This window comes from Aspergillus aculeatinus (assembly GCF_003184765.1).
Source record: "Aspergillus aculeatinus CBS 121060 unplaced genomic scaffold BO66scaffold_30, whole genome shotgun sequence".
NCBI lineage: Eukaryota > Fungi > Ascomycota > Eurotiomycetes > Eurotiales > Aspergillaceae > Aspergillus > Aspergillus aculeatinus.
In genome coordinates, this window is record NW_020291499.1 from 118,993 (window position 1) to 131,673 (window position 12,681).

Consider the following 12,681-nt stretch of genomic DNA (forward strand, 5'->3'; position numbering starts at 1 on the left):
CAATGCAGGGTGAGCTGTCAGACGCGACTGGGACCGACTGGCCCATGACAATCCCAATTGTCCTAGAGCCTAGAGGCTTAGACTAGGAGACCGAAGGAAGGAAGGAAGGAAGGTCCTTCAGAGAATCAGGGGAATGTTTTCCTGGGCAAATGAATTGGCAATGGGCAATCTTAATGTTCCTCCCCTGCCAGTCCCAACTGGGCGGTTCGCCAATTCCCAATTCAAGCAATGTACAACAACGCCAGTGCCCACCCTAAAAAATGAACGGGGCAGATCCATTGAACTTGGCCCCCCCCCTCTCCCCTTCCTTGTTAAATTTAGCACCAGAAGAAAAAAAAAAGATGGATCATGGATGTCCTTTCAGAGTGCCGCGGTGACTGTGGGAAACTAGAAAGATAGACAGCTGCCATCTCCATATCTGTCAAAAGTGTCAATCCCGACTGGACCATACCCCCCCCCCCCCACCCACGGGACTTTTGACGTCTTATTACCGGTTGTCGATCCTGCCCACGCCAACCCACGCGGATCGGAAAACCAGACAATGGTGCGGTGCGGATGGTGTCTCCTTTTGCCGAACCTGACAGGACCAAACGTCCTGACTCGCCAGGGCGGGGAGAAACTCTCCGAACCGGGCCAATTGATGCAGCATGAGAGCCAATGTTGGCCCAATTATAAACCTGATCTACAGCGTGCAGCATCAAAAGGGCGCTCGCTGGGCCGCTGGCAGGCAGGGTTGGTTGGCATCGGCTGCCTTTCTTTTGCCGTGTTTTTCGAGTGAGTTTCGGCAACTTCCGCTTCACGTGAACGGGCGCCCTTCCCGTGCAGTACAAACCCCAATCGACGAGATACTTGGTAGAAGAGAGGTATGCACAGCACAAGATGGGCAGCAACGAAGATTCATTGGCGAGATTGAGACAAAGGACACAAATGGTACATCTGCATAGATGACTGAGCATCCAATGCGAAGTGGCAATCACAAGATACTCAAACGGAAAGTCTGTGGCTGACGCGCCAAGTCACTAAGTTAGCGGCTTTGGGTGCCCCGTTGCAACTTGCGTGGTGGTGGACCATACAAGCCCGGGATTGACTTGCCCAAGGATGAACCCTACCAACGCGACTCGAGGCTCGATCACCGGCCTCGGACAGCTGCTTGGTGCAGAGAGCAGGTGCGGCATGTTTGCTTTCTTGCCCTAACTCATTGATTCGCTGGTTCCCGACCGTCAGAACTGCAATCGCTCAATCCCACACAATGCGACCTTAGGATGGCTGCGCAACCGCCTGCGACCGCTGCTCGCAACTGACCACACAACCCGACTGTGGCTGGGAGGGACAGTGTTGCCCTGCATTGTGCAACGTCTTGGAAACTCTGCTTGCTTTGTTTGAGAGAAATGTCCAGCATTTGCCCCGTGTTTGCGGAGTTAAGTCAGGCCGTGAGCCTGGACTACATAATGGGCGACATAGAGACATAGGTGGGAGCCAATCCCCATGGGTAGGTAGCCAGCATATGCGATACGATGGACTCCAAATCTGCTCAGGTTCATCCAGGAGACGCAGATGCCCGGAACAGCGACCATGTCAATTCGTCCACCGAGGACGTTCGATCCACCGCTCAGCCGACGGTGTGGGCGACCATCAAGCAGTCCTATAAGATACTGGGCTACTGCCTTGCTCTGACTGCCGGCATCCTGCTGTACGGGTACGATATGGTCATTGTGAACAATGTGTCGTCCATGCCACAGTTCCAGTAAGAGTTTTCTTGAACCCCGCGGTCTACCTCTTCAATACTCACATACATTCGCAAGGCGTGACTATGGCCGGGAATTGAAGGCACAACTGATCATTCCCTCGGTCTGGCTGAGCCTCTGGAGCGTGGCCGGCCCGATCGGGGGCTTGTTCGGTGCGATCGCGAGCGGCTTCGTCCAAGACCGTATCGGTCGTCGCTTTTCGCTAGCCATTGCCAGCCTGCTTTCCGCCATAGCGGTCGCCGTCTTGTATGTCTCCAATCTCGCGACCGAGATCGACGACCGCAGGGCCATCTTCCTAGTGGGAAAATTAGTCCAAGGATTCGCCGTGTACATGGTCGTGAGCACGGCTGAGACCTATATGTCAGAAGTACTACCTACCGTGTTAAGAGGGCCGACTCTTGCCCTGTTTCCCATCTTCACACTCGTGGCCCAGTTGGTAGGCAGCGCGGTGGTCCGGAGTGCCCTCCATACTCCCGGAGCGAGGGGCTACCTCAACTGCTTCCTATCGCAATGGCCCTTCTCAGCTCTGTCCCTCTTAGTGTCCGTCATGATCCCCGAGAGCCCAACGCACCTCGTCCGCCAGAGCCGATTGGACGAAGCGCTCAAAGCACAGAAACGACTAGATTCCGCCGAGGTGGACTCCATGGCCAAGATCCAGCAACTGCGCGCATCCGCCCAACTCGGGGAGCAAGAATCCGCGAGATACCGCGAGTGTTTCGTGGGGGTCAACCGGCGGCGCACAATAATCGTCCTTTTCGTGAACATGATCCCGAACATGATGGGACTCGTACTGTTGGCCAAAGCCAGCTATTTCCTGCAGATCATCGGCTTGGGAGCGAACACAAGCATTATGATGCTGCAGGTCAGCATTGGGCTGGGGTTAGCAGCCAATGTCTTCAGCTTCTGGACGTTGTCCCGATTTGGCCGCGTATCGCTCATCATTGCAAGCTTGGGGATCATAGCACTATTATGGCTGGGTATGGGCATTGCCGGCTGTTTTCATGGAGAAGTCACTGTCTGGTTAGTTGTCCTCCACTCCTCGAGTGTCCAGGTTGAGGGGCCACGTCTGATAATGACCGTTAGGTACTCGGCTGTGACGTTCTGTTTGGTCGTCGTCTTCAACGGAGCTGGGGCATGGCCAGCGACCTACGCCGTGGGCGCGGAAACATCCTCCCTACGGCTCCGCGCCAAGACGCAAGGACTAGGATGGCTCGTAAATTGTCTGGCAACTGGGGTTGCCGGTCTGGTGCTGCCCTATGCATTCAACCCGGACCAAGGCGCACTGGGCTCAAAGACAGGATTCATGTTCTCCGCCTCCAGTCTCGTGGCACTGCTGATAACATGGTTTCTGGTGCCGGAGATGAAAGACCGGACCCCAACTGAAATCGATCGTATGTTCGAAAACCACCTGCCGACGAAGGAGTTCAGAAAATGGTCACCCGAGATGGATGAGGTGACAGTCAGGTTGGGTGCCTGACTGACTGGCCGGAACTTCGGGTGGTCAGTCATTTCATATCACGCAGTAGCGTCATGCTTCTCGCTCTGTGTTGACGACTTTGATGGTGCTGGTGATCTATTGCGATGATGTGTTTAAGCAACGTTATCAAAGGCAAATTAGTCAATGAGACTCTCACTTGTTGAATCACATCTCTTCCTTCGTCATTATCTAAGCAGATCATCGCTCCCAGCTACAAAACCTCAGGAATGACCTTTCATCCTGACATTGGTTAGAAGCAACGAATGACTAGTAGTGTTGCGTGGATTGTCAATGTGAAACGACCGTCTGTTTGACCACTGAGAAAGTGGCGTTAGTTTGGATCTGACAGACACTAGGTATGCATGATAATCAAAATATAGCTAGAATTCGTCGTCGTTCCTCAACTAAATACATGAATTATAGAAGAAAATCAACTAGCCTTGTGACTTGCACAGCAGCTGACTTCGGCTGGAGTACATCTTGTTGTCCGACGGTCTCGGCTAGAGTTTGGGAATATTTTTGGCGTCTGTGGGACGCTGAGCGCAGAATGGCCCGCTTTTGTCGATTCGCTTTTTCACAGTAGCTCACCTCCGTGCGAGCTGGGCTCCGTCGGCCATGGCCTGGCTACTTGGTGGGCTTTTCGATAGGATGGTGCTCCTAATTCCTTCCCAGCTGCGGAATCGGTTCGAAAATGATTGTGAGCCACCCATACGACGGATCATGAGGCAGGCCTCAAAGGGTCTCTGTGGCGCTCATAGGGGTGGCACGGAACTTGAACATGACAGGAGACAAGTTCAATCAATCCTGAGCTGCTGCTGCAGCTTGGAGACCCTTCTTCTTGCCTTTCCTGTATACACGCTCATCGTTGGGGTCAAAGCCACCGTTGCCCCACAAGGCCCACTCGAGCGTTTCACTCATGTAATCCTCGGGTTTAAAGGGAGTGCCATCTGCCTTCTCCTTCTCCAAAAGCTCGAAGAACCGGTCATAATCGATCCGCGAGTGCCACTTTCCGTTCACGTAGAAGCGCTCGGATGCGATAAGTGCACAGCAGCTGTGAGCATGCTCCGCAGCGAGACCATACTTGAGACCGCGGCGCTCCAGCTCCTTGTTAAGGGAGGTGACAAACTCTTGGATTTCCTCGTAGAAAGGCACGTTCTGCATAGTCAGTCCGGCTCCCGCACTGGTGCTAGTACCACAGTAAGTGACGCCCTTGATCTCGATGAAGCAAGGCAGTGCCTTCTCAACCAGGTTCGCGTATCCAATGACCTCGTCATCCACGTTGAATCCCTTCACAAGCGTAAGCCGGAAGACAGTGCGCTGCATGTGACGCTTCTCACGAAGAATGTCCAGACAACGCTGGAAACGCTCCCAGAAGTCACGGTGCAGAGGGCGGTCGATCTTTCTCAGACTTTCCCGGTTGCTCGCGTCGATAGAAACGTACAACTGAGTTACTCGATTGAGGGTCTCGAGCTGATCGGGATGTTGAGCATTGCAGACAAGGAAGCTAGAGATGCGCTCGCTGTGCAGCATGTCCAAGAACTGGTTGATGTGAGGATAGAAGATCGGTTCGCCGACCAAGCTGAGAGCGCAGTGGCGGATGCGCATAGCCTCCGCGAATCGTTCAGCACGCACACCGGGAACACCACGCATCATCTTGATCTTTTTGTAATGACCCTCCTTGATACCATTGAAGATCAGGTCAGGGGAATCCACCTTCCATCGCCAAGTTGTGCCAACCGGGTTAGTGCCATGTCTCCAGCAGAAGATACATTTGTTGCTGCAGGAAAGGGACGGAGTAGCTTCCATGCAAAGGTGCGAGCGAATACCATAGAACGAGAATTTGTAACAGGAGCCACGGCCACGCAAGGCTGACTTAGTCCAACGACAGATCTTGACACCCGAGTGAGAACCAACAATGGTGTAGCCCTGTTTGGTAAGAGCTGCATAGGTGGGCGATGTCTTCGGGACCATTTCCTTCTCAGTGGGTTGAATAGCGGACGCAGGCGAAGCGCCCGCGGTAGTAAAGTCAACGGGAACGGGGGCTCCCGATCCGCTCTGGCCATCAGCGCTGAACTTGATGTCTTCCAGGTCAACCACATCTTGAGCCTTCTTACGTTTCCGATTCTTCTTAGAACTGTCATCAGAGCCTTCTTCGTCCAGATCCTCCTCGTCACTTTCGAGAGGGTCACCGCTGCCAGGAACACCTTCACCCAATCCACCATGTTCCAGGATGTCCCCCAGAATGTCTTGAAGACCATGAGACCATTCTTTCAAAGCAGCTTCCGCATCGCCCTTGACATCACCGAATCCGAGGGGATACGCCCGCTTCCGACCCGTAAGCTTTGCCATCCACCGATCGAGTTCCTTGGCTTGGGAGCAGTAGCCCTCCTCCTCGGTCGGCCATCCCTCCTTGTCACCGAAACCAAAGACAGCGTAGCCAGCCAGGGACGAGAGCGGCGCAGTATCGATGCGGAAGTCATTGTGGGTTTCGTCAAGATGGCCAAGGAAAGTGTTCAGAATAGTATCAATGTTGTACGAGGGGATCAGCAAGCAGTAAACGTAGCGCGTTCCGGGCGAGTTGGACGGAGGCTTGGGAGCAGCGGCGAAGTAATCATCGAAATCGACATAGGAGAGGTCATGAATGTGAGGAGGAAGGATGGCCCGCTCACGGTTCTCCGGGTCGGCTCGTTCTTGGGCGGCGGCGCGCAGGTCTTCAAGCAAAACCTGCGCATATTTCTCAGTTGAGCCGGTCAACGAAGCCCAGAAGATGATAGGCTGGATGAAGGACAGAGGCTGTTGTTCATGGTCGGAACCGGCACGTCGGCCAGCGACCTTTGAGGGCTTCTTTCCTGACACTCTCTTGGGACCGGACGTGGACTTGGGCGCTTTCTCCTTCTCGGCGATCGTTTGGATGGTCGACTTTTCGACCTTGGTAACTTCTTCGTCATATCCAATCGCGATCTTTTCACTCTTCTCCGGAGAATGGCTTCGAGGGGACGGTGGGATCGAGGAGGCAGTGGCCGTTCTAGACTTGGGCTGGAGTGTACGATAGAAGCGAATGAAGGTAAACGCGGCGACGAGAGCGAGAAGAAGCGGCAGACGATAGAGATGCCAGAAGGCCAGCAGACCTGAAACAGGGCGAATAATCAGCACGAGAACGTGCGCGAGCACGAGTCGGTGTAACGCTTACCTTCGTCTACAGAGAAATCTGCCATGATTGGAAGAACGAGACAGCCGAGCCCTCGGGTTCTGCTCGCCTATTCTTCGTTTGCCTTTGAGGATCAAAGCAGATGGCCTTGCCTTGGTGACAGACGATGAAAAGAAAGAGCCGAGAAATGGCGGGTCGGATTAAGTGGGCGGAAACACTTTATTTTAGGAGGGGTTGATTGGGCCCAGAGATACTCATCGCATGCCCAGTGGATTGCAGTTGTCACCACAATGCAGGGGAAAGAACTTTTGAAAGAGTATAATGACACAAGAATTCTCGAAAATCAAATCAGATACATATCGACAGCATACATCACAAAAATGAAAATAAACCAGGCCTACAAGGAAGATCCAGGCAGTATACCTACAAAAGCGGCATCTCTGCGTTTCTCGAGGATTTTTTTCCGATAAGCGATGATTGGCTCCCGCATTTACCCTTCCTTATCGGGTAATCGCGGTGATTTGTCATCCATCTCCTCTGTCGGCGCTGATAACGTCTAAATCAAATGGAGAGCAGTATGGCGACGATTCCTTTGGATCTGATGTGATGACACTGCCTTTCTCTTCTTCCAAAGGTTGCAGATAAGCTCTTGTTGCATTCAGACTGTACAGAAAAGTGCTATTGTTGGTCTCCACGGGTCACCGAGCGATTGTCTTTTCTTAGCTGCGCCGTGCTTGAAGATAAGCATGCAGGAACGCATTGTCTCTTCGTACTGAGTAACACCGCATCACCTCCTCATTCGTGACCTACTACCTCAATTCCTCGCAGGATATCAAGTGGAAACGGAGACATCTGCTGTATAGCAACCATTTATAGCAGCTATTCCACCCTCCTACCCTTGAACAATGGACACCAAGCTTGATCCTGAATCGGGTGTGCATCTATCGGATGCCGCACATCATACGCAGACCCGTTCTTTCTACGCACGCAACAAGAGTCGCTTGGCCCTGACTCTTATCGCTGCGTGCCTTCTGGCTGTCTTGAGCAACACTCGTACGATCGGTGCTCGGAAATGCAGTCTACCACTCTCCATCGAGCAGCGAGTGGAACGTATCTTGACAGAAACACCCCTCATAGGTAAGACTATACCCAAAACAACTCGTTTCTGGTAGATAATTGACATGTGCTCGTATAGACGGCCATGATGACCTTCCGATTTTCATCCGAGAAAGATTCCAGAATCACATCTACGACGACGAGTTCAAGACTCCATTTACCAAAGGCGACTTGGTAGGCCATGTAGATCTACCCAGACTAGCCAAAGGCAGGGTCGGTGGCACTTTCTGGAGCGTCTTCGTTCAGTGTCCCGCCAACTGGACCGATCTCTCCGACGCCAACTATGCGACTAGTGAGTTGTCGCCCGGTTTATTCTACTTGTGGGTGAAGGTAACTGACTGCGTCCGTCAGGCGTCCGCCAGACAATTGAGCAGGTAGACGTTATGCTGCGCCTACAGCAGTCTTACCCCGATACGTTCTCTGCGCCTCCGAATGGCACGACTGCTCTTCAAGCCTTCCGTGATGGGAAGATCATCTCCCCACTAGGGATGGAAGGGCTACATTCGATCGGCAACTCACTGGCCCTACTGCGAGACTTCCATGCGCGTGGTGTTGCGTATGCCACACTCACTCACAACTGCCACAACCGGTATGCCGATGCGGCCCTCGTTGAGATCCCTGGTGGGATCAAGAAAGCGGATCCTCTCTGGCACGGAGTCAGCGAAGCGGGCAAAACGCTCGTGCACGAGATGAATCGACTCGGCATGATTGTCGACTTGTCCCACGTGAGCACAGACACGATGCGCGATGTTTTAGGGGCCGGAAAGGATGACTGGACCGGCAGCCGCGCGCCAGTCATCTTCAGTCACAGCTCCGCATATGCCGTCTGTCCTCATCCAAGAAATGTCCCTGACGATATCTTGGAGCTGGTCAGAGCACGCAGGTCACTGGTTATGGTCAATTTCGCTCCGGATTTTGTTTCGTGCACGGCCTCGGAAGATCCCAAGGGGCTGCCCCATTTCGAGCCCGAGACTGCCACCCTGGCGCACGTTGTGGATCATATTGTGCATATCGGCGAACTGATTGGCTTCGATCACGTTGGCTTAGGAAGCGACTTTGACGGGATTCCCACTGTTCCCCAGGGTCTCGAGGATGTGTCCAAGTATCCGGACTTGATCGCGGAGTTGTTGAAGCGAGGTGTCAGTGATGAGGATGCAGGAAAGGTAGCCGGAGGCAATTTGCTGCGAGTGTGGAAGGAAGTCGATGACGTTGCTCTCCAATTGCAGGCTGAGGGGGCACTTCCAGCTGAAGATGACTTGTCTCATGCCTGAAGCCAATTTGTTAAATTATTCGACGCGCATGTCTCGCCTCTCATTGGACCGGGAGCCATGCCATACCGGACAAATTTGGTAATATTCGACCTCCACTTGCTTAATTATAGCTGAAGTAGAAGCAGTTTTCATGACGTACTAGCAAGGCTTGTTTGACTCTGAAACGCTCATCTGGAACTGTGACAGTTTCTTTCGGCCTGAGGTGGAAGCACACCTGCCAACCTACCATAGATCACGCATTCAGATTTGCGATACTACTTTCGCTCGAAAGTCTTTAATTGATTCAAAGCTCAACCAATAGTCGAAGGACCATGCACTCGCGTTGGTCGGGTCCTGGATTGTTTGTACGCGTAAACCGATCAGAGGCTGACTAACCACTGTGCTATCAATTCAGGCAGGCTGGTGGAGACATCGATGCTATGCACAAGACACCTAGCATCACCACCTAGATTCTTGCCCACACTGTACAACTTTCAAGTTGGAAAGACGCGCGTCTTCCAGCATTGCGGGGTCAACAGTAGCCATGAACTGGGTTAATTATGACTACAGTCCGAAGGGAGAATGGCAGGTCCCACATCAACATCGGACGATCAAGACGAGCATGGTGTATACATTTGTCCCACCTTCAGTCGGAATCGCAATTGAAGGCAGGCAGGCATGGGCCCCTCCTGCTGGTGATCGAGAAAGGCGGCAGAAGAGGCCAACCAGCCACATCCACCTGGGTTGTAGATCTCATAATGCCAATGACGCGCTGGTTATTGCGCATGTCAAAAGAGTCTGATCGGATATTGCCACCTGTTGACATACGTCTGTCTTCCGGCGGCACGCGCATGCTTTCCTGTATGGTTCAGTTCCATGAGCTTCTATTTTGAGCTGGTCTTATCGACCATTGTCAAAAGCTTGTCTCGCGCCATCGACATCATCATTCAAGAGGGGCTTTGCAGAGATAAGCCTCAATCGTCTTATCAGATTCATCATCTGGGTTTGGGTGCTGTTTTCCGACCAGACTACTTGGTTTCCGCGTCAGCAGATCAGGCTGTCGACTCGAATGGCCGTGCCTTGATCGATCGCGAAGGTGTTCCTGGCGGGCAACACAGATCTGCATGCTACTCAGTAGGAGATTCAGCACTATGATGTCATGAGACGCGCGCAAAGAAAGGTACGCTCTTGAAGCGAGCCTCTCATCTGTGTTTTCGCCCACTCAGGGGACGATGGATGATTCACGGAGCAAAGGGTCGAAGATCAGGTGCCGGCCCAGCTCCCATCCCCAAACACACAAAAGCCTATTCTCCTCACCCGATTCATAGCAGCATACAACGTTTCATGAACCCGATCAACTTATCCTTCTGTTGATCAGCTCTTCCAGCAAAGCAAGGGATACCGCTCTTTTCGGGCGATGATGTGCAACAACCACTGGAGATGGCAGCATTCTTCATCTTCCATACCAGAGATATTCCACAAGAGGCAAGATAGACACCTGAAAACCTCGGCCCCTTCGTCGCATTGCGCAAGCGCTACACCTCCCTTGCAATTGGGAGGATCCCAAAAATCAGGAATCATGTCGTCGGAGGTCTGAACGTTTGGCTATGAAGCTTTCCTCCTGGGCGGCTTTCTCCAACTTTGGTAACGGGCACATTCCAGCCCTGTGGAGTAGGTTGTTCTGCGTGTTCGGTGCGGAGAATTTCGGATGCAGAATGTCGTCGGCGGTGTTTTTTCTTCTTTCCTTTGCTCTGGGAAGCAAGCTTTTGACAAGAGCTTTGGATGCTATTTAATTCTCCGCGCCGCTGTTTTTCTTTCCGGGAGTTTCATGATGTACTGTACATCGGACAGGGATTCCGTGATAGTTTGTGCTGTGTTTCGCCAGAATGGATTCAATGCAGGAGAAGGAGGTCAAGCATATTGGGGGCAGAGTGGATGATACACAACATGAAGATACTGATCGCCAAAGCCAAGAGTCGACCGTGAAGCAAGATATGACCATTGAGCATGGACATCCAGCCCCGGATGGCGGATATGGCTGGGTGGTCGTGGCTTGTGTGTTCTGGCTGCAAGTCAATACGTGGGGCATCAATGGGGTAAGTCCATGGATAATTTCATGAGTCTTCTGTGCTGCAGTCAGGAAACTAACCCTCGTTTCAGAGCTATGGGATCTTTCTGTCCCACTATATGACCAACAATGTATTTCCGGGAACCAGTGCCTTCGCCTACTCCATGGTGGGCGGCTTATCGATTGGCTGCGCATACCTGATGGCCCCATTTACCGTTTACTTGATCCGCACGCACGGTACTCATGCCACCCTGATTGGGGGCATCATCATCCAGAGCGGAGGCTTGATTGCGGCCTCCTTCGCCACAAAGATCTGGCAGCTCTTTCTAGCACAGGGAGTCTGTTTCGGTACCGGCATGGGCGTCATCTATATGACGTACCTGGGCATCCCGGCACAGTGGTTTGAGCGCAAACGCAGCATCGCAAACGCGATCCCCGCCGCCGGAGCGGGGACGGGCGGGATCATCTACTCGCTGGCGATCCAGTCGATGATCGAGAACATCGGGCTGAGGTGGACGTACCGCACGCTGGCGCTGGTGTCGCTGACGGCGAACCTGGTGAGCGCGGCGTTCCTGCGCGACCGCCACAAGGCGACGGCGAGCCGGCACACGGCGTTCCAGTTCCCCTTGCTCCGGCGGGCGGAATTCGTGCTGCTGCTGGGGTGGGCGATCTTCAGCACGCTCGGGTTCGTCGCGGTCAACTTCAGCCTGCCGAACTTCGCCGTCTCGATCGGGCTGTCGTCGCACCAGAGCAGTGTGGTCGGCGCGCTGCATAACCTGGGCCAGGGGGTCGGGCGGCCGCTGATTGGGCTGCTGAGCGATCGCTGGGGCCGGCTGAACGTCGCGTCGGTGCTGTCATTGGTGTGCGCGGGTTTCTGCTTCGCGATCTGGATCCCCGCCCAGGATATGGCGGTCGTCTCGGCCTTCGCAACGATCGGGGGCATGGTGTCGGGTACCTTTTTCGCCACGGTGGCCCCCGTGATCGTCGAGGTGATTGGGCTGCAAGACCTGCCGGGCGCGCTGAGCATCCTCTGGCTCGTTCTGATCTCGCCCGGGGCGTTTGGCGAGGCGATCGCGCAGGCGCTGCGGCGGCCGGCATGGGGCACGGCGGCCTACCAGCCGGTGCAGGTCTTCTCGGGGATCCTCTACATCGCGGCGGCGCTGTGTTTGTGGTTTGTGCGAGGGTGGAAGGTCCAACAGAAGCTGCAAGAGGAAAGTGAACAGGCGAGTAGAGACAAAAATCTCACCGATGTGGTGGTATGTGCCAAAGAGGGAGAGGCAGAAGATGTGGTGAGGAAGTCGGTGTGGAGGGATCCCGTTGGGCTGGGAAGGGAAATGGTGCGTTGGTATCGTGTGTGAGGTGAGAACAGGAAAGTGAATATCCAAAAATGAGAAATGAGAAAAAAAAAAAAAAAAAGAAACAAAGAAGGGAAGGGAAGGAGACGAAAGTACAGGAGAAACAGAAACAAAATAAATTAGGGCACAAAGTGTTGGTATGGTGGTGTTGGACCAGAAGATTGGGCATACTTGAGTGAGTGGAATAATATTAGTACAGACAAACCCATTTCGATAGATCAATTGAAAGGGGAAGGGAGGAATGGACATGGAATATAATATAGCTCAATAAACATGGATGGCAATTTTCTTTTCTGTCACTGTCACTTGTCACACCTTAATCTAATTCTCCAAATCTTATTTTTTTAATTTCTTGAATTTCTGCTCTGAATTTTAAGACTGGTGCATTGGAAGAGGTGAGATCCATCAGATCGGCCTAAAATTAGCTGAATCCTTCGGTGATGTTGATGGGAAGAAAAGGGAAGGGTGAATCTTTCCTTGACCGCCAGATTGTGAAAAGCAACAACTGGTGGTTTCTTACTT

At 53.0% G+C, this 12,681-nt stretch overlaps 4 protein-coding genes across 4 annotated transcripts; 3 read left to right on the forward strand and 1 right to left on the reverse strand.

Annotated features, from left to right (window-relative positions):
* Positions 1 to 1,256: 1,256 nt before the first annotated feature.
* On the forward strand, positions 1,257 to 3,229 carry BO66DRAFT_376136 (MFS general substrate transporter). The gene is made up of 3 exons (XM_025645685.1): positions 1,257 to 1,744; positions 1,803 to 2,765; positions 2,829 to 3,229. Exons 1-3 carry the CDS (start codon positions 1,515 to 1,517, stop codon positions 3,220 to 3,222), a joined length of 1,587 nt encoding a protein of 528 aa, XP_025502908.1. The 5' UTR covers positions 1,257 to 1,514; the 3' UTR covers positions 3,223 to 3,229.
* Positions 3,230 to 3,606: 377 nt separating this feature from the next.
* On the reverse strand, positions 3,607 to 6,518 carry BO66DRAFT_392604 (flavodoxin and radical SAM domain protein; the record flags this gene model as incomplete). Its single annotated transcript, XM_025647561.1, has 2 exons — positions 6,413 to 6,518; positions 3,607 to 6,350 (listed from the first exon to the last, which is right to left on the reverse strand). Coding segments are annotated over exons 1-2 (2,349 nt in total), but the record flags the coding sequence as incomplete, so codon positions are not given.
* Positions 6,519 to 6,950: 432 nt separating this feature from the next.
* BO66DRAFT_376141 (putative dipeptidase) lies at positions 6,951 to 8,974 on the forward strand. Its single transcript, XM_025645686.1, has 3 exons — positions 6,951 to 7,507; positions 7,566 to 7,778; positions 7,838 to 8,974. Exons 1-3 carry the CDS (start codon positions 7,276 to 7,278, stop codon positions 8,755 to 8,757), a joined length of 1,365 nt encoding a protein of 454 aa, XP_025502910.1. The 5' UTR covers positions 6,951 to 7,275; the 3' UTR covers positions 8,758 to 8,974.
* Positions 8,975 to 10,622: 1,648 nt separating this feature from the next.
* BO66DRAFT_439481 (MCT family MFS transporter) lies at positions 10,623 to 12,162 on the forward strand (the record flags this gene model as incomplete). Its single annotated transcript, XM_025651159.1, has 2 exons — positions 10,623 to 10,832; positions 10,897 to 12,162. The coding sequence occupies 2 exons, from the start codon at positions 10,623 to 10,625 to the stop codon at positions 12,160 to 12,162; spliced, it is 1,476 nt and encodes a 491-aa protein (XP_025502911.1).
* Positions 12,163 to 12,681: the final 519 nt, after the last annotated feature.

What these genes read in the sequence shown, in the direction of transcription:
- BO66DRAFT_376141 (XM_025645686.1), top strand. Translation starts at nt 7,276, where the DNA reads ATGGACACCAAGCTTGATCCTGAATCGGGTGTGCATCTATCGGATGCC. An exon ending in GACAGAAACACCCCTCATAG is followed by an intron (nt 7,508 to 7,565) that starts GTAAGACTATAC and finishes GTGCTCGTATAG; the next exon opens with ACGGCCATGATGACCTTCCG. An exon ending in CGACGCCAACTATGCGACTA is followed by an intron (nt 7,779 to 7,837) that starts GTGAGTTGTCGC and finishes TGCGTCCGTCAG; the next exon opens with GCGTCCGCCAGACAATTGAG.
- BO66DRAFT_376136 (XM_025645685.1), top strand. Translation starts at nt 1,515, where the DNA reads ATGGACTCCAAATCTGCTCAGGTTCATCCAGGAGACGCAGATGCCCGG. An exon ending in TCGTCCATGCCACAGTTCCA is followed by an intron (nt 1,745 to 1,802) that starts GTAAGAGTTTTC and finishes TACATTCGCAAG; the next exon opens with GCGTGACTATGGCCGGGAAT. An exon ending in CATGGAGAAGTCACTGTCTG is followed by an intron (nt 2,766 to 2,828) that starts GTTAGTTGTCCT and finishes AATGACCGTTAG; the next exon opens with GTACTCGGCTGTGACGTTCT.